This window comes from Dipodomys merriami, unplaced genomic scaffold, assembly GCF_024711535.1.
Source record: "Dipodomys merriami isolate MVZ:Mamm:240054 unplaced genomic scaffold, mDipMer1.0.p SCAF_10, whole genome shotgun sequence".
In the NCBI taxonomy this organism is placed as follows: Eukaryota; Metazoa; Chordata; class Mammalia; order Rodentia; family Heteromyidae; genus Dipodomys; species Dipodomys merriami.
Genome location: NW_027202271.1, coordinates 30,425,543 through 30,446,508, shown reverse-complemented (window position 1 = coordinate 30,446,508; position 20,966 = coordinate 30,425,543). Strand labels below are relative to the sequence as shown.

Below are 20,966 nucleotides of genomic sequence, written 5' to 3'. Positions count from 1 at the left end.
TTTATAACTGATCATTTACACAACAATCATTCTTGATTGCTGAGTTACTTACCCTCTTTTCCCTCTCCCTCTCCCCAGAAGCATATAGTATAGTACAGACTGCTGCCCAGTGACAGTGTTTGTGTTTACAAAAGAGGAAAGGAATATTCTGGCCACAAGGGAAAGAAGACTTTTCAGAAGAGGTAACTTGCTCCTATGCTATTAAAGTTGTAGAGGAATTTGTTTGCCTCAAAATACATTGGAAGGTGACATTCCAAGAAGTGGAATGTGCAAAAAAATGTGTGGATATTCTAGACTGAATCATCTAAGGTGCTTGAAGGAGAAGGGACACTGGAGATAGCAAGGGAAAATGTCCAGATGGTCTGACCTACTACTTCCTGAAGAACTGCTCTTCTCTCCTCAAATGCTTCTGGGAGAGTTGCTCATTGTCCAGACAGTAGCTCTACCAAGTTTCTTGCTACTACAGCTGCTTTGTGGAAATTTAATAATAGCCACTTAACTTTTGGATTCATGCAGATTGCTAAGGTTGCTGATATTGTGAAAACTGAGAAAAGTGTGGAATGACATCCCACCTTCAGTAGAAAAATAGTTCCTTTAGTTTTAAAGTTAGTAAATAAAAACACAACTGTGCCAAAAACAGAGGCTGAGTCCAAATAGAAATAGATCAAAACAAGGCAGTTTAATTTGGATAAAGTTCAACAGTTATTATTTATAATGTGCATGACTGGACATGTAAAAATTGGTTTAATGGCTCCTGGTCATAATTTTAAATCCTTGAAGACAGGTTGAGGAATTAGAATGTGTGCTCAGTCTGCCTGAGACCCTGGTTTCCACGCCCAGCAGCAGAATAAAATCCCTCAAAAGATGGCCAATACCTTATAACCATATAGTACACTGAAATAAAGTAAAATTTTATTAAATGCTCAGGATCACATGCTTTATTTGATGACACTCTGTGTATTATTCTGTATAATGTAAGATACACAAATTTGACATGTCTATGTACAGCTATATCAGAAATAGAAATATTGTAACCATGATTGGTATGTCCATAAGTTTCCTATCACAGAAAAAGAAAATGACAGTGATGAAAAAAACTGGTGTTTCTGTTTGTGGCAGGTGTATTTTTTAAAGACAGTTGCACCAATATATATTTCCTCTTCCACACTCTATGCTATAACTCATGAGAGGTGGGGGGAGCTCTACCTTCTCTTCCCTAGAACATGGGTAGAGTCACTATAACATTACAGCTGAAATAAAAATACAGGGCTACTTTCAAGGCTAGATGGCAGTGAAACTTTTGCTTGTATCACTCTCTTGGCTTGTCCTTGGTACCATAACTCCATTCTGAGAAGCCCACACTAACTCACCAGAGAGACCACATGGAGAAGCCAGTGTGGAGAAGAGCTGGGGCCTGAACCAGTAGCCAACATCAAATGTTTGATGTGAGTGAATGTGCCTCCTGATGGCTCCACAGTTTGGGACTTTATGTAACACGGACCAGAGATAAACTGTCCTCTACCTGAATCCCTGATTGTCAGAACTGGTGGAGTTGGTTAAAAAAAATGATCCACAAGGACTTTCACAGTGACAAACAAATTACCCGACCTTCCAGGACTAAAATAGGTGGACAACCTTCTAAGGTTCTCTTTGAATCTACATACGTAAAGTTTGGGTAAAATGAATTCAATGAAAGGCAAGGCAGGGATCTTCATATAATCCCAGGCTTAAAACTCCTTGCATGAATGGAAGAGAGAGTTTGCTCATTCAGGAAGGAAGACCCAGTGGCAGAACCCAGTGCCTACTGAATGAACATCTTTTAACATCTAGTGAAACATAAAGACATTTGCCAGAGTAACCACACAGAAGGGGACAGGGCACCCATTTGGATTACTCTTGCTTACTTTGTGAGGGCTCACAATGAGAACACATGGGGCAGATAAAAATGGTGTTTGATCCAAGTCTGTATCACGACAGGTCCTGTGAACGATGAATGTCCCTACAGATCTTGAAATATAGCTGCTTCATCTATGTAGATGTATAGCATGAACACTCATGCCCAGCAATTGTCCTAATTTGTACTTTGACCTTCCTACCCATAGAGTAAATGGATAGAACAATCCTGCATCTCTAGGGGAGTCACACAGGTAAAAGGAGTGAACATCCCCAGCTCATCCTTACTGAAGTTGCCTCTGGAAGAAGGCACACAAATCTTGGAGAATGACTGCATTGTTGAATGAATCAGGGATGACTACTTTCATCAACTGTTTTAGAGGCAGTCAGTGTTTTAGAGGTAGTCAGTTTTTTATTGGAACAAATGAGCTTACCTCTGGTACTAGCTATTGATCTGACTATTGCTAGCTTCTCCACCTTTGAGCCGCACAGGCAGTACTGTCTTACTCAAGACAACACCGAGTCTGTTATGCCCTAGTCTGCAGGGACCTTGACCCTCTCCTAAGCCCATAGAACATAGCATTGTACAATGATGATATTGTGCTGATTGGGCCTAGAAATCAGAGAGTACAAAGTGTCCCAGATTCCTTGGTAAAGTACAGATGTGTGAGAAGGTAGAAATTCAAGGTTCTATTACCTTAGTGATGTTTTTTTTGGGGTGGGGGGAGTAATGTCTGAATGCTCCTGTAAATGGAAAACTAATTGCTGTACCTTTCACTCTTTAAAACAAAGAGGCACAATGATTGTTGGTCATTATCATTATCATTATTATTATTACTATTGCCAGTACTGGGGTTTGATTCAGGACCTGGTCACTGTCCCTGAGCTTCTTTTGCTCAAGGCCAGCACTCTACCACCTGAGCCACAGAGCCACTTCCGGCTTTTTCTGTTTATGTGGTATTATGGAATTGAACCCAGGGCTTCATGAATGCTAGGCAAGCACTCTACCACTAAGCCACATTCCCAGCCCTTATTTATATTTTAGAAGAAACACATATCAACATTTGGGATTATTACTCAGACCCATTTACTGAGTAACCCAGAACCCTGCCAGCTGTCAGCGATAGCCAGAGCAGAAAAACCTGCTCCAGGGCACAGAGCAGGAAGGTTCCTCAACTTACCTCTGTGACCCAGTGCCTTTCCAGCTGTCTGTGACAGACAGCACACATGTGAAGCTCACAGATAGTCCTGATAGGATAAAGCAAGACTATTCTTCTGATTTGTTACTGTTGTCCAGAAGAATCTTAATGCCTGAACATCAAAATACCATGTTATCCACTGGGTACTGGGCTGTTCATCTTGTGAAAACATAAGCTTGGAATTTATAAGAATGAAGCAAATGTTATAAGCAGATTAGTTTCATAAAGAAATGGCTCATACTCCCACTGTACCTTCTCTCTTGATATTATCACCATTCTCAACTTGTAGCTATTTATCCAGGTCTGTTTGTCTCATACTGGCATATACCTACTGCCCTAAGACTGTGGAGTACTAGGGCTAGGTGAAGACTATGGCCAGCTTGAATTAATGAAACAACAACAACAGAAACATTGAGCTTAATGAACACAACTTTGGGAAGAATTCCTCTTTGTTTATTTCTATTGAAGGAACAATGTTGGAAGTACAGCCCAACACAAATTTGTAGACACTGGCTAACAAATAACAAATTGTATTTTGATTAAGCTATTTCCTGTGTGTTAAATCCTCAGAAAGACAACTTTGATCAACACATCATATCTAAAAATTGTATTTCCCTTGCACCTTTTCTCAGGAAGCTACTTGAGGATGTATTCCAACAACAACAGGAGAAAGGAGGAGGAATCAACTAAGAAAGAGGAAGGAATGGATTCAAGGAGACAGGTAACAACAGAGTAGAGACACACAGCTGACCTCAGGTGCTACAGAGGATGTCTCAGGAGATGGAGGGAGGAGAAAAAGGAGAAGGAAAAGGAGAAGGGGAAGAAAGGGAAGAAGAGGGAGAGAAGGAAGAGGATGATGATGAGGACAGAAGACAGTGCTGTCAACTGTAAATGGCCATATGAAAAAAACAGTAGACAAAAGGCTTTCATAATTCTGGGGGAGAATGTTGAGAAAGTTAGAAAAGAACATAGGAAAGTAAGAAAATAAAAAAGGATTACTAACTTAAGGAAAACAAAAAAATTTCAGAGATGAAACTATATCATTAATGTTAAGTACTCTACTGCTAGAATCCTATTTAAAGAATTAAAGGAGGAAAAGTGAGGTGGAATGGAATGGTGTAAAAAAACCAAATTGTTAATCTTCAAAGAACTCTATCATAAGTAGAATTGGTGTCCTATCTATCTACCTATCTATCCATCCACTATCTGTCTGTCTCTCTGTGTATACACACACACATATACACTATATATTATTTATATTACATATAATAGATGCACATACATAAAGGAACCTACTAATTAGAAATATGGAGGTAAATACTCAAAAAAAAGAAATAGGCAAGTGGAGTTGTTTCTGGGTATGGGGCAGAGTAACCTTCATTTTCCCCCCAAATAAAGTCTTTGATGAATGTTTGCTATTATCATTATGAATATAGTTTCTTTAAAAAATCAAGTAGCTTCAAATTTATTGGCACAGAATTGCTCAAAGCAGCAGGCACCGGTGGCTCACGCCTGTAATCCTAGCTACTCAGGAGGCTAAGATCTGAGGATCTTGGTACAAAGCCAGCTGGGGCAGGAAAGTCTGTGAAACTCTTATCTCCAATAAACCATCAGAAAGCTGGAAGTGACGCTGTAGCTCAAGTGGTAGTGTTGGCCTTGAGCTGAAGAGCTTAGGGACAGCGCTCAGGCCCAGAGTTCAAGCCCCATGACCAACGACAAAAAAAAAAAAAAAAAGAACACTGCTTTGGTGACAAAATTTGCTGGGAATTCATATCCAGATTTATCTTTCTGAAAGCAAACCTGCACTGCTTGGAGATAATCAGAGTATCTCCAACCAGAATTCTAAAGCCCTGTAAAAAAAATACCATGTTTGTGCTGTGAATTTCCTGTTTAGCCGCTCTGTAAAATCAAATAGATGTCAGTTGAAAAGTGCTGAAGGGCAAAGTTTGACCTTGACTTAAGAGATCTTCAGAGCATCACATTCACATGGAGAGATGCGACTGGATGCTAGGTGAAGCTCAGGGGACAGGGACACAGAAGGCACATTCTAGCTCTAAGTGGGGGAGCTCCACTGCAGCACTGAGTGATGCCTCCAAGGATGGTACCAGAATGGAGCTCCAGCCCCACTGAGAGCGTTCCCAGCACTCAGAATGGTGCTTGCCACATAGCAGGGCCCAGAAACACCTGCTGAAGTGATGGCTGACAGATATTTTTCTGGATTATTTTTCTCAATATTACAAACAAAGTTGGTGACAAGGCTTCTAAACTGTCTTTTCTCATTTATGAAGTTCTTTTTCCTTTATTAAAAATATAAGATAGTTGTACAAGAAGGTTAAAATTCCATAAGTCAAGGTTAAAATTCTGTAAGTATAATGCTACTTGATTAACATCACTCTCCCATTTCCCCAATTTTCCCCGTACCATTCCTACCTTCAAGTTACATAGCTCAATTTTTACATATGCACATTGAACATAATGATTGCATTTGTTCACCCTTCCTACCTCCATTTTGAGACAGGGATAGTTTGGCCTCAAATTGGAGCTCAGCCTGGCTTTAAACTCTTAATCCTCCTGCCTCAACTTCCCAAACACCTTTTATGGCATATGTTTCTTCAGTAAATTTAATCGAAAATATTTCATCACAATATATGTGTATACCCATTAACATATGCATTTGTAAGCATATATTAATGGTAGACACATAATTATACAAATGGTAGTTTATTACTAGACATCTAAGTTGTTTCAGATGTTTTGCAATTTTGCGTGATTCAGTTTATATATATGTAAATATATATGAATATATATATTTATATATATATATATATATGAAGCTATGTCTTTCAATCTCTTCCTGTTAGGTACAGGATTACTGGGTCACTGCATATGCACAATGTACCAGGATGAACCGCTCCCCCACTGAAGAATGTGACCTTATCAGATCTACGATGTACAAATATTTTCTATCACTCTGTGATTATCATTTCACATTCTTGATGGTGTCCTTCGAAGAACAAGTGTTTTCATTTTTTTCTTAAGTTTAATGTAACCACTTGCCCCTGTTCACTTGTGTTTTTGTAATCCAAGGACACAAGCTTAATATGTGTTTTTTCTAAGGCATAACTCTTGATGACCTTGTACTTTGACACTTACCCTTAGGCTTGTGATCCCGGTTGAGTTAATTTTTATATATAATACAAGATGGCAGTCATTCTTCTCCATATACCTATCCAGTCATTGGAACATCATTGTCTGAGAATGTGCTTTCTTGGTTAAATGCTTTGACACTTTTGTCAAAAACCAACCGTCCATCATGTTTATTTCTGGATACTGTTCTCTAGATCAGTACGTCTGTTTTCATGCTAGTATTACATTTTCTTGATTGCTGTTATTTCATTGTAAGTTTTAAAACAAGGAAATATGTCTTCCAACTGAATTCTCTTCTCTCAAGAATTTTTTCAGGTGCTATTCTGGGTCCCTTGTATGTCCATATGAATTTTAGAATCAGCGTGCCAATTTATAAAGAAGTTTTGCTGGAGACTGTAATGAATCTGTAGACCTATTTAGGAATAGTGTCATCTTAACCATAAGTAGTCTTCCAATGCATGAATAAAGAATGCTTTTTGATTTGTCTTCTTTAATTTTGGTCAGTGGTGTAAATATGTAGAGCTCATAGTTTTTCTAGACCTAAAGTGTCTTCTCTCTGATGAACTTTTCTCATTTGGAAAGTGCTAGAATTCTTTTTTCTTTGTAGAGTGCTTGTATTATTTGACTTTGTGAACTTTATTCCAGAGTGTTTTGTCAAGACTATTGTAAATGGAGCTCCTCATAATTTCATCTTGGGATGGCTTTGAATTGCTAGTGTCTAAAATTATAATTTATTTTTGTACATTGGGCTTATATCTTCTAGCTTGCCATTTTACTGAACTCATTTATTACTATAGCTAGTCTTACCTCTCAGTGTTCTGCGTTTGGCTCACTGTGGCCCAACTCACTGTTAAAAGACAGACCTGACAATCTCAGTGTCTTTTTGTTTGCTTTTGGTGGAGTCTGTAGATTCCTCTTTCTCCACACAATTCATTGTTTTAAAAGTCCTTTCAGCCTCTGAATATTTATTTTTTATCTTATTCAGTCTCTGAATTACTATCTTAGGTAAATGTCATAAAGGTAAATATCACTTCATATCCACCTTCCCTGGGCATCCTGACCAAAGAGAAGTGCTTTGCTTCTCCCTGAATGCTCTTACTCTACACGAATTTCCTTTACCCACATATTATGCTATGACATTACATTATAAATGTATTTCTTGGGCTGGGCAGGTGGCTCAGTGGTAGAGTACTTGCCTCGCGTGCATGAGGCCCTAGGTTCGATTCCTCAGCACCACATAAGCAGAAAAAGCCTGAAGTGGCACTGTAGCTCAAGTTAGAGTGCTAACCTTGAGCTGAAGAGCTGAGGGAGAGTGCCTAGGCCCAGAGTTCAGGCCCCACGACCAACCAAAAAAATAAACATTAAAAAGTGTAATTCTTATTTGTTATCCTCTGACAAAATACAAGCTGTAACAGGAGACCACGAAGCAGATACAGCACTGAGCTGTGTCTTGTTGAATGAATTACTTCTAGTTTCTTGCCCAGTTCTTTGATTGTAAGAAATAGGAAGCAATTATTTACTTAACTGAATTTTATGTACATACTAGGTATTGTTTAATATAACCACCAGAGGAAAAATAGTCAAGGAAAGCTAGATTTTCATGGAGACACAAAGACTTCAGAGAGTAGTGATAACTCAGCTTGGCTTGTTATTATGTGATTCTGATGTAAAGGACATCCCAGAGCACAGTGCATATCAAATTGAACTTGCATTTCAAAGGTGTCAAAAATCACCATGCTTCAGCCGTATGTGGGGTGGAGTGAGCTGAGTGAGTTTGAAGGGTGCCACCAGCATAACGATTGTAAGTCACAGAGTACCTCCTCTGTAAGTACGTCCAGTTCAGAAGACACATGTAAAGCCCATAGTTTTTTCCTAGTCCTATTTAAGCTTTCTTCTCTCCCATAAACTTTGCTCACTTGTAGAATACTAGTTTCTTAGAAACTTTGTTTCTAAGTTTTTATTACCAGAGGAAGAAAAACACATTCAAAACAAAAATTAAGTAGTCTCTAACCACCTGCTCCTGTCCCACATAGGAGAAAGTGTTTAGAACTCATCGTTCATATATAGATAGATAGAGAGACAGAAACAGATAGATAGATAGATAGATAGATAGATAGATAGATAGATAGATAGATAGATAGATAGATAGATAGATAGACAGACAGACAGACAGACAGATAGATAGATAGATAGAGATACAGATACATATATATGCAAAAACAAGCATCTGGGATTGATAAATTCATTTCAATTATCTTTTTTTTCCTACAATGCCCTCAAGTAATTCTTTTTTTATATCAGCATCTTATATTGAGTAGTACTGACATCTTTCCAAAGTACAGTCATTAACCACAGCAAATTCTTTTTGGCTCTAAAGTTGTTTTTCTTACACAGTACACAAGGACATATTCTAAGACAGAGATGGTCATGTCTTGCATACATATTAGAATCACTTGTAGAACTTCTCAGGTAAGGCCCAGGTACAGCCATAGTTGAGGCCCAGACCTCTAAATATGCACTCCCATAAGTTACAAAGAGAATCGTAAGAAGAGGAAGTTGATTCAAAATTCAGATTTTGCTCCAACTAATCCCTAGAACTGATCACTTCCCTAATCAAATAATTTGTTGACTTGTATAATACTTCATACAACTAGATCCAGTGATTGCTTTCAACAATTAGAATGGGATGCAAAACCTAAATAAACAGAATAGGATTCAGAAATAAAATTTAAAAGTTATTAGTCAAAGATCGGTATCTTCAATAGTAGTCTTAACAAGTTAGGTATTTGTAATAGTCTTTCCCTTCTCTTCCTTTTACTGTAATTAATGCAGCAAACTCTAGGGAGGAGGAAAACGTGCTTGTTCTATTTTTCCTAAGTGGTTTCTTATGGTGGGTTCTGAAGAAAGTAGAAGTTGTTATAATTCGTGATGCTAAAGGAAGAGGTGGGAAAACTAGACCTTCAATCAGAAATGGTGTAAGGTGAAGCACAGAAAAGACCTTTGCAGCCAAGATGCAACAGGAATGGCCGCGGGGACTGCAATTGCAAGGGCACTATGCGAATTTAATATATTTATACACTTGACTCTGCCCACAATGTTTTGGCTGCACCAAAATTTTCCATTACCATTTTCAAAAGTTTCCAGGTTGAACACTTAATTGATAAAAAATAGAAAGATGATGGGAAAGAACAAATTTATGTCCTATAAATGCTGTAAAACATCCCAATCTGAATAAAGAGAGGTATATTGGTTTGGCTGGGAAAATTATGCCTAAATTGATGGATCACTTTCTGTAGCATAAATGTACCATTCTCCAGTTCTGTCACTTCCTAAATGTTTCACTTTATAGAACACCAATTGTTCAAGGACTTCTTCAAAACAACGATTGCCAAGTTCTGCATTGGCATCGAGAAAAAAAAACAGATTATGAGTGAAGAAGAGAGAGAATCTTAGTATTGCATAAAACATCATGATAATTGCTTCCAAGTAATTTAAAAATCAATATCTTGATGATTCCAATTTATTTTCTCTGCCAGATCCCCCCAATGCTTAGAAATTCTGAGGAAGTTTTCTTTTATTAAATTCTAATTCACCAATGCTTTGATTTAGGTAAAAACCATCTACTTATAACTGTATATTTATTAGTAATAAAATAATTATTTTAAAACATTTAGTAATGTTTTGCCAACTATAATATCTCTTAAATGATGAACGACTATGTAATTTTAAAATCATTACTAGTGCATGACAATATTTTTTGATAAATCATGAAAATGTTTATAAAGCTCTAACATTTCTTTTAAATTCCTAAGGCTTAAGGAGATTAATTTACAACATTTGTCTTGGAGACACTATCACTCTGCTAAAGAGTTTGAAAATTACATTTTAATTTGTTTCTAGAGCCCAGCACTGGTGGCTCAAGCCTGTAATCCTAGCTACTCAGGAAGCTGAGATCTGTGGATCACAGTTCAAAGCTGGTTTCCTCAGTTAAGTCTGTGTCTCTTATCTCCAATTAACTACCAAAAAACTGGAAGCAGAGCTGTGGTTCAAAGTGGTTGAGCTCAGGGATAGAGAGGAGGTGTTGAATTCAAACCCCCCAACCGACAAAACAAAAATTGTTTCTAAATCCTTCTTCTCATATTTACTACCTTTTTATGACCTTCTTTTGAAAGACAAATCTTTATTTGTTGGCAGGGACTTTTTTTTTTGTAAGAAGTCATAGTTTTCATACTTGTTATTATTATCTGTGGTACTGGGGATTGAACTCAGGGCTTGCTAGGTAGGCACTCCACTGTTGATCCACACCTCCAACCCTAAAATGTAATTACTTTTAATTTCCAGACTCAAGAAATGTTCTGTTTAGGAGACAAAAGTACAAGTTTTACTGTAGAGGACTAGCACGCTTATTTTAAATACTTCAAAAATAGTAATTCGGATTTTTCCCCTTTGAATTAATATAAATGCATTTTGTGGCATTTAATCGGGAGTTTTCTTGTGTCCACAAAACTCTCCTTTTTTTGTACTGTTTTCCAGCTTGGTCTTCAAAGAGAAAAGGAACTGGTAACATTAATACACACACACACACACACACACACACACACACACACACATCTTTACTTTGACAGTTAAGGGACAAACATAGTAGGAAAATGCAAAGGAACAAAAACCTTGCTTGCAGAAGCAGGTGCGCTACAAAGCTTCAATTAGTGCAAGGAGCGAGGACACTGCTTTTTATAAACGCTTTGCTCCACTGGGAATAGTTTTCTGAGTCTCCCTCTTTGCTCTCCAGCCTGCGAGTTCTAACCAGGTTTCATCTGTTTTTTGTTTTTTTTCATTTTCTCGCTTGCTTGTGATAGCAAAAGTTGTCACGAAACGACTGTTTTCGTGCATTTCACCGGCACTTTTCTATTTCAGTAAGTTTCACTGTTGTCTAGAAGGCCCCTGGTTGTCCCCAGGTCACAGAATGTCCTCTAAGATCCTTCTGCCTTTAGGTCCCCCACTTCCCCACCCCCACGCCACTACCAGCACTGAACTTCTCATCTGATTCCAGGCTGGTGTCTTCCCCACCCCACCCCACAGGCTTATCTTTAGACCTCAAAATCAAACACGTCTACTTAGAGGTAAAAGGCTAGGAGTTCTGACTTCCGATGACCTATGGTCACAGACCCTCTCGACCTCCCAAGCAAGGTCATTCCATCACTCTGTCCAGGCGGTCAGAAACTCGGACCTGGACTGACCATATGCAGTAGTAGGTGGATCCTTGATTTAGTCTAAGGGCTTCAATCCAACTGAAAGTTAACTTTCTCTCAGCTTCTAGCATCTGTCTAAACCCAGTCCTGGAGACGCTGGACCTGCGGCTGGGCCTGAAAATCCGAGACCAGACAAGATAGGCAATGATAAGGAGAGGCGCACCCGAAGGAACCAAGTGAGCGGTGCCCCGCCCGGGGCACTCATTCCTGGCTGGAGTGCAGCGCGCGCGATGCCCGACTCCTCTTAGCAACCGCGGCATCCGACCAGGGCTAACCCTGAAGCTCCCCCAAATTTGCCTCCAGAGCTCGGCAGGAGCGAGGCGTCCCTCGCGGGAGCCTCGGAGCGCGAGCGAGGAAGCGCGCGCGCGCGCGCGGGGCGTCCTTACCTTGGGGTTGGTGAGGAGCTGGTGCTCGTCGCTGTGCAGCAGCGCCCTGGAGTTCGACTCCGAGTTGTTCACGTAGACCTGGACGCAGGGGTACTGCGAGGTGCCCCTGCAGTCGGCGCCACAGGTGAAGGTGCACTCGAACACCTCGCCGATCTGCTGCACCGACAGCACGGTGCAGTTGGCCGCCGTGGCTTGCAGATCCTGCAGCGCGGGACTGAGCCAGCAGAAGCCAAAGATGAAGAGCGACACGACGCCGGAGATGATGAGAAATAACCCGAGCCGGATGCTCTTGTCCTCGGCTTCCGTGTACTCGTAAGCCACCCGGAGCTTCGCCATCGCCCCCCACTCACGGCGGCTGGCGCGCTCCCCCCGCCCCCCACCCCGCCCCCGGCGCTCAGCCCGACTGCTTCGGGCGGGAGGAGCCGCCGCCGCCGCCGCCGCCGCCGCCGCCGCCGCCGCGCGACAGCAGGGGAGTGGGCGGCGAGGGGGAGCGCGCGAGAACAAAGGGGCCGAGGCCGGCGACGCCCCCGGGCGGCGGCAGCGCCCCCCCTCCCCAGCCGCCACCCCAAGTCCCCAGCGCAGCCGCCGCTTCAGAGCCTCCTGCACCCTGGGGCGCACGGAGCGCACCGAGCGCTCCAGCCTCCGACGCCCCCGGCCAGCCTCCGCCCCCGCGCTCTCCCCGCCTCCCCAACCCCGCCTCCACGCGCCGCCCGTCCCAGGGGCTCCATCGCCAGCCAGCCGCTCCTCCGCGGACTCGCGGAGCACCCGCCCCGAGGGTACGAGCAGCTGGGCTGGGGCGAGCCCCGGGGCTCCCCCGTGCGGGAGGCGGCTCGGCCCCGCCCCCAGCGCCCGTGACCCGGGGCCTCCCGCCCCGCCCCGTTCCGCCCCGCCCCGCCCCACCCCGCCCGGGGGAGTCTCCGGGTGGGTAGGCAGCGGGAGCGGCGGCAACTAGTTCTTGGAATGGGAGGTGAAGGCTTAAGATCGACCCAGCGTACCCGAGCGAAAGCGAACCGAGGTGCGAAGCACGTGGCGCGGCGGCCGTCTTGAACTCCACCCTGGTATTGGTCAGCCTACTTGGAGGGCGGGCCGGTGGCCCACAGCGGGCGCTCCCGGGAAGCGGGCACCGGAGGACGGGTAGGAGGAAGGGCGTCGGCGCCTGGCAGGACGGCTAGGGCGACACGAGGGGACGCTCCCGGGAGGTCCCCCGCAGGTACCCACGCTCCCCCGGCGGGTGCGCCGCCCGGATGGGAGGCGTGACCCAGCCGCGCCCACGCGGCGCCTCAGCGGGGCGCCGTCACCGCTAGGTCCCGAGCCTCCCCACGGCGGAGCGCGCGCGCACGGCGGCGGCGGCGGCGCCGGCTGGGCCCCGAAGGCGCAGCGGAGTCCGGTGCAGTTGGCTTGTGGAGGCATCGAGCGGTGAGGACAGGATCTGGCGACTTGCACACCACAAGGCTGCCTGGGTCTTCGGATACCGTCATGGGAAACTTGGGTGTCTCTCTGGCAGTCGACCTCGCCTAGATTTGGGCTGAAGGAAAGCGGTGGAGAGGCTTGCAGCTCGGGAGAGACACAACTTTCCCCATCCTAGCTGTTCTCAGGCGTCCCGAGAACAAATGCTATTTTTGTTCCTAGGAGAATCTTGCCACCCTTGGGATTTGTACCTGAGCGTTCTTAGGAGCGCCAGGCAAGGTGACAGCGGCTTGCAGACCACCTTGGGCACAGGTACCATTTTTAGCCCAGTGTTTTTCTTTCATTTTTCCTGTCATTTCTTCCCTCCCTTACTTACCCTGATGGTGACAAACCTGAGCCTTTATTCTTATTTGATCCCCCCTCCCCTTTTGGGGGGTAAGTTAAAATGGCCTTTTACCACATTTCTGACATCAAACTTGAGAACTACTGCAAGCCACGCTTTGAAGATTGAAGGCGCACTTCTCAAAATATACGAAGACATTTTTCTAGTGGAACTCCCAAATAAACTCAATGTTCCTGATGAATATTAAATCGGAATCATGCTTGTCTTATTTTTCCTAGATGTCGTTAGTTTGCGTTGACTTTCCACTATAATGGATGCGTTATTTTTAAGTACTAAAGTTTTTCATGTGTTAGGTTTAAATATTAACAAGCAAGGGGCAAAACCTAGCTTAATCACATCGGCCCTGAAGCCATTTTTATGTTTTTCTGAATACATTCAGATGCTTCAGGTTTGGAAAACTTCCAAATCAAGATTCTATATTCTTTGTGTTTAAAGTTCTGACGGAAGACTTACCTTTTCTTTCCTCCCTCCTCTCTACTTTCTCCTCTCTTTGTGCCAGTACAGGGCTTGATTTTAGGGCCTCAGGGGACTTGGGTGTTTTTTGTTGTTGTGTTTTGAAGCTGGTACTCTATCACTTGAACCACACCTCCACTTCTAGCTTTTTGCTAGTTAATTGAAGTGTTGTTTTTTTTTTTTTTTTCTTGACAAGCTTGGAACCAGGATCCTCAGATCTTAGCCTCCTTGGTAGTCAGTATCAAAGGTGTAAGCCTCCAGCACCCCGGGGAAGACCATTTTATAAAAAATTATTTTACCTAGGAATTACATTGCTTCTTTTTCTGCTAGCATAAAGGTAATTGTTAGGGTTGCATTACCTAAAAGTAAAAGCGCGTTTATGAGTTGAAACCACATGAGATTCCAAGTCCTCATGTATTTTCTACTGTTCTAACATTAATGACAAATATCTATATTTAGTAATAAAAGGAGTATAATGGCAAAAGCACTTGCAAATGAACTCCTAACGTATGTCTGTACTTATATTCAAGGATAGTTAGGGTTGGTCAGAATCTGTACTTTGAAGTTTATGAAGGGGACAGTAGGTACAACATTGGGACTAATGATTTAATAATGGTCCTGCATTTTAATTTTTACAATGAATCATATTTGTGTTGAAAACAGCTCTTGTTCAGATGCATAGTAAATAAGTAGTACTGATCTGTGGAAGACAGAAAGATTAAACGAAGGTATTTAGTTTTCTAGTGGCTTGTTATCCATTTTAAACTGGATTGAAAGTAGTAACATACAGTTAACATACCTCATCAAATGACATAGGGGTATAAGAATTCTATCTTTATGGACAAAATTGGCCCAGAGCTTTTCTAAGCCTTTGCTTGGATACTTCCAGTGATAGAAAACTATTAACCCCTATTGTGTAAACCCGTTTATTTATTTTGGGCGGGGTGCTTAAAATTACGAAGTGGTAACTATTATACATTGATATTTGCCTTAATGATGCAATTTATGGTTTAATTAGTGGCCCTTATTCTATGCTGTCATGTTATATAAGATAAAGAAACTTGTAAAGGATAAAACCTTACAAAAGACTCCATTTTAGATATGGGAAGATGTCCCTCATGTCCCTCATAAGCTTTTCTTATGTTTCTCCAGTATTCTCTTCTGATAAGTTAAAGAAATTAAGGTAGTGCCCTAACCTCCCCCCAACTCCTACAAAGAAAAAACAAACAACAGAAAAAAAGGTTAACTGGAATTTGGAAAGGATACCCACTTAACGTTCTTTAAAACTTAAGCCTGTATCTTTCTTTTCCTGCTACTCAATATAACAAACACTTTCAGGATAATGGACTTTGTAACTCAAAAATGTCATTGCAAATGAAGAGAAGCCAGGGCAATATTTTTCTCATCTTCATTGGCTTTAATTTGTATGCCAAATAGTTTTTCACAAGTCAATTAATTTACCTTTTTTAATTTAAAATTTTAAACTACTGACAGAAACTGATAAAAAAAGACAAAACTACAGATGAAAAGAAAATCAGGTAATCTTATTTTGAACATTTTAACATGTCTATTAAAAAGCAAGGCTAAAATTTTATGAAATAGATGTAAGTATGAAATATATTTGAGGAATATTATTTAAAGACAGTAAACATTCAAAGTAAAAAGTGTCTCAGGAAGGGAAATATTTAACACAACTCAAAAGACAGCCCACTTTCCATGCAGCTACATATGGTAATTAAAGCCACATCTTAAAATAAATGTTCAGTATGTATCAGATTTGAAGGTAGCTTTGAAACATTCTGGCTGCCCCAAATCTTTATTTTTATACATAAGATGAAACTATGTCATTCCTTCATGTAATGTTTTGTTGTTGAGATGTCTAATCTTGAAGATAGTTTTAAAAGTTTTTCTATTATAAATATTGAGAACTGATTTCTAAAAGAATCAAGCCAACTCAGTCACTTGTAAACATCATACAACCCTTAAAATTTGAAGCATAGCTCCCCAAATATTCAAAGAACTTTTAAATATTATTCTTGAAGTTATATTCAATGTGCACTGCAGAAGAAAAATTATGTGGTACATCTTACTTAGGTCAAAGGCAAATGTGAGTTACCAAGCATTACATTTCATGTAATTCTTTTGGGAAATTAGAGGCTAGGGTTTTTTTTGGGGGGGGGTGTAGAGGGGGGGGAAGGTGCCTGTCCTTGGCTTGCACTAAGAGCTATCCTCTTGATTTTTGTGCTCAAGGCTAGCACTCTACCACTTGAACCACAGCCCCACTTCTGGCTTTTTGGTAATTAACTGGAGAGAAGTTTCCCAGACTTTCCTGCTTGGGGTGACTTCAAACCATGATCCTCAGTTCTCAGCCTCTTGAGTAGTTAGGATTACAGGCATGAGCCAAGGGCACCCAGCTAGAGACCAGTTCTTATTCACATTGAATTGTTTTCATCAGCTAATATCCTCAATTATTAATGAACTAAAACTCTGACTACATAGTTCTATTTCACCTTTTCTAACAAGATGTCAAACCATCAGTGGGGAAGTCTTACTCTGCTGCTGTTCATTGTTTTCCCACTAGTCCCAACCTGTTCTGTTTCCACAGAACAACTCCCCCTTCAACACATCTACCTTTTACAGGGGCCCTCCTTGTTATCCATAACCTGGGATCCCAGATGTCTCAACCAATGCAGTAAGGCAAGAGATTCCTTACCTACTCTTATGTCCCAAACCAGCAGGAAGTAGCCAAAGACTGATTTGGACTTCCCATTTCTCAAAGATTGCAGTCCTTGAAGGGAGAATGATAGAAGCTAGAGCACTTGGGAAATGCAAAAGGAAACTTAAAAATGGAAGATGAGATTACATGTTTTCTGAGAAAGAACATTATGAATAAACTTTCCAACTTAAAGGAGACCAGCTTATGGAAGCCCACTCTAGTCACAAAATACTATAATAAATCTTTAAGGTACCTAGGCCAGTACACCATGGTCTGCAAGTCAACTGTATTTCACTAAACCTCCTCTAACCTGGACAGTGAGTCTGCCTCTTGGATGGTCCTGAATAGACTTTTGTGTGTATGTGCATCCTAGGGTTTGAATTCAGGGACAGGATGCTGTCCCTGAGCTTTTTATTGCTCAAGGTTAGGGCTTTACCAGTTAAGCCACAGCTCCACTTCTACCTCTTTGGTGGTTAATTGTAGGCAAGTCTCACAGAATTTCCTGCCATGGCAAGCTTCAAACTGCAACCCTCACATCTCAGCCTTCTGAGTTGAGTGGCTAGGATTACAGGCATGAAACATCCAACCTGAGTATACTTTGAACATTGCAAGTACCTTACATAAACACACCTGCTCAGGAGATTTGAGATCTAGTAAGTAGTTTGTTAGCTAGTGTTTAAGCATGTGCCAACTTGTGATCCCTTTTCAAGGTTTGAGTTTTTAAGATACAAAATTAAGATAATACAACCATTATGAATTTTGTGACATTTTCAGTAAGTCAAATATTTGACAGAAAGCTAGGCTACACACATAACTTTCTTACTGAGCCCACTGAATCCTGAGAGTCCTAATTGTTAAGGAGATAAAAGTATTAAAACTTGACAAGTCTTAGAATTTCCACAGCTAGATAATGGATTTTAAAAGCTTCCAATTACTAGATGTATTGGTAATGTATATAATTTCCATGAGTAGTTTTTATGAATGCAAACTGGATTGGGAATCTAAAACCCAGCAAAAATAATCACTGTTTTATGCTTGGTGATAGACTCAGCTTTCCTCCTGTTATGCTAATAAAGGCTAGTATAATAATGTCCCTGAATTAGAAAAATGGATGTTACAGGAAAAAGCAAACAAATGCACCCCAGCACACAGAAATTATTCCAAGGTTAACTTGGTGGGATTTAATCAGAATCTTAAGATTTTTCTATAGTTAGTACAATAGACAAAATGCAGTATATGAAATTCAATACCTTCAAAGATGATTTGTGGTATTTGTGGTATGTTCCTGACTTCTTCCTTGACTTTCAAAAAGTGTCTGTTTAGACAGCTACTGGTAGCTCATACCTGTTAGTTAGAAGGCTGGGATCTGAGGATCAATTTGAAGCCAGCCAGGGCAGCAAAGTCTGTGAGACTCTTTAGCTATAATTAACTACCAAAAAGCTGGAAGCAAAGCTGTGACACTAATCCTGAGCAAAAAAAAAAAAAAAAAAAAGCTCAGGAAAAGCACCCAGGTCCTGAGCTCAAGCCCTAGGACCAGAACAAAACACCAATAGACACCCAAATTTCTGAAGTTAGGGTCTAAAAAGGAGATTAACACCCTCACAGATTCTCCTCAGGCATATTAGTTCTGAGAATTATGTAACTAGAAGGTAAGTTGTTTTATTAAAAAATATTAAGTAGTTGTAGTTTCCTGAAAGTTATTTCAATACAAACTGAGCTGTTTCTATACCAAATGACTGCTAAGAGGAATATTACTTAATTTATGTGATCAGCTTTAGCACAAAGCAGACTGCACAGTAACAGTATAAAATTTCAGGCTAAACACTCACCTCACATTTAACAAAAACTGTCATTTCCCAGCTCTGAATGCAGAACTAAAGTACACAATACATGTATCCTGTTAAACATTATTTGCTGCTTTATTAATGTTTCACATTCCTGTTCCTAACATCAAAAAAAGAGGAAAAACAGGTTAAGTTGAATAAAATTGCCATCTGTAATCTGTTTAAAACTACTTTCCAAAGATACAGTATTCAAATTGGGTCTGATGTTTCAGGTATGTGATGACTATCCCAAAGACACAGGGGTTAGCTTGATCTGAGCACTAAATATCTGAGCAGGTTACATTAGTACTTTTGGCAACAGAATCACAATTTATGCTCATCATCTATTTATCAACCACCTTGAAACCATATTGTTTCCCCGACCATTCTTTATTCTTTTACAGTCTAAACTGTAAACCTAAATGATTATCTGGATCCAATGTACATCCTATTTGATTCAACTTAACATACTGAACTGCTAGTAATTTCCCTTGAGATTCAGCCATGTTTTTCAATTACCACTAGTTTATTCTTTACTGTTCAGTAAGTTATATAAGCATACTGCAATTTGATTATTCATTCTTCAACTGAAGAATATTTGGACTGTTTCTACTTAAGTGTTATGAAAATGGCTTTTGTAAATATTGTTGCACATTCCCTTTGTAAACACATTTTCAACTTTTCTTTGGTAAATAGGAGTAGATGGATTAGTCACACATACTTGACTTTATCAAAAGCTGTTAAAAGTATTTACTAAAATGAATGTTTCACGTCACATCTCTTCAGCTACTTATGAAAATTTTTACTATTGTCACATACTCGATAATGTTTATAGCCTCAGATGTTATGTTAGTAATTCTTGAGTTGATTTTCTTTTGTGTTACAAGTAATTGCATAACATATTGAACTGCTGAGTTAATTTGCATCCCTATTTTGACTTTTAATGTGTTTATGTACTTTATCTCCCAGATCTGTCATGTCTTCATAGTATGATCTAATTCACTGGTAATGCCAGCAGCAAGGAGAGCCTATGCTATGCTCTTAGGACCTGGCTTTTACAAAGTAAAGGTATTTCAATGACTCCTCCCCCCTCCCCTTCCTCCTTCTTTAGCCCTGATGGCATCCCCTTTTTCTCCTCCTCCCCTTTTCCCTTTCTTCTTCCCTTCCTTCTGTGCTTTTTGTGGTACTTAGGATTATTAAACCCAGGGACTCACACATGCTAGGCAGCAAGCACTCTAGGGTTATTCCCTATACCCTAGAGATGATCTTATTGAAATGTTACTAAAAATTGCTGTATAAAATACAAACAATGCTTAAGAAAGTTTTAAAGGCAGACATCCATTTCCACATACTCCTTGACTGTGGAGACATTTGGGCAACTGTTCTTTCTGGAATACTTGAACTTTTACTTGCAAAAACTTGATGGTATTAATACAAACTGAAGTCAAATGGAATATGTCTACCTTCATATGAAGCTCAACTGCTTCATATTTAATGGGCAATGGATATGTGTGAATGGAAAAAACCTATGGTTTGCAAACAAAGAGGATTCAGGAGGGATCAACTCTTAGGAAAAAAACCCTGAAATTATTAGGCTAACTGAAAGATGCTTTAAAAGATTCTTGTAAAAATGAAATTACAGCAAAAGATAGTAAGTCCATTGCTTGAATCTGATATCAAATCCAGTCATCAAGTATTACCAGGCACCAGCTGTGTCCCAATTTCAGTGGCAAAAGGGACAAGCAAGATAAATGGTTTTATGAACCGTTTGTAAAAATGGCTTTAAATGTTAAGAATTTAAACTTTCAGGTCTTAAAGTTTATTATACCTCAGGAAACTATGTCAGTGTAAAACCCTTGAAAATGGATTATTATATGGATTGTAGTATCACTTCAAAGGTGACAGATGATTACAATCAATTAGATTACAACTCTCTTTTTGTAATTTAGTTTTTGTACATGTTTCACTTGCTATCTCTGGAAAAATGAATAGAATTAAATCTAAGAAAGAAAATGTGAAGTATATAGGTTAGGTCAACTTTTGTACATGTGTGACATTATAAAATCAAGGCATGTAATAGCATTTAATTAGAGTTTAATGTAGCATTTTAAGTGTTGAAATAAGAATGTCTAAATTTCTGATAGTTATAAAAGTTAGTTTCCTAATTTTAATGATTCAGGATAAAAGAACTCAGAAAATTGTAAAACATTCGTAAAATGTTTATGGCAGTCAAAAGAAAAAAACTAAACCCAACAAAATTACTGGAAATGAGCTATCTTCTTTTCCTGAG

The 20,966-nt window shown here is 40.3% G+C and overlaps 1 protein-coding gene across 1 annotated transcript in view; it reads right to left on the bottom strand.

The window, feature by feature from the left end:
* Positions 1 to 12,500, bottom strand: part of Kcnmb4 (potassium calcium-activated channel subfamily M regulatory beta subunit 4) — a 41,883-nt gene extending 29,383 nt beyond the window's left edge. Inside the window, exon 1 of the mRNA XM_070036793.1 lies at positions 11,875 to 12,500. Within this exon, the coding sequence (XP_069892894.1) occupies positions 11,875 to 12,210 (336 nt within the window). The 5' untranslated portion in view covers positions 12,211 to 12,500. The remainder of the gene's footprint in view (positions 1 to 11,874) is intronic.
* Between the last annotated feature and the right edge of the window lie 8,466 nt (positions 12,501 to 20,966).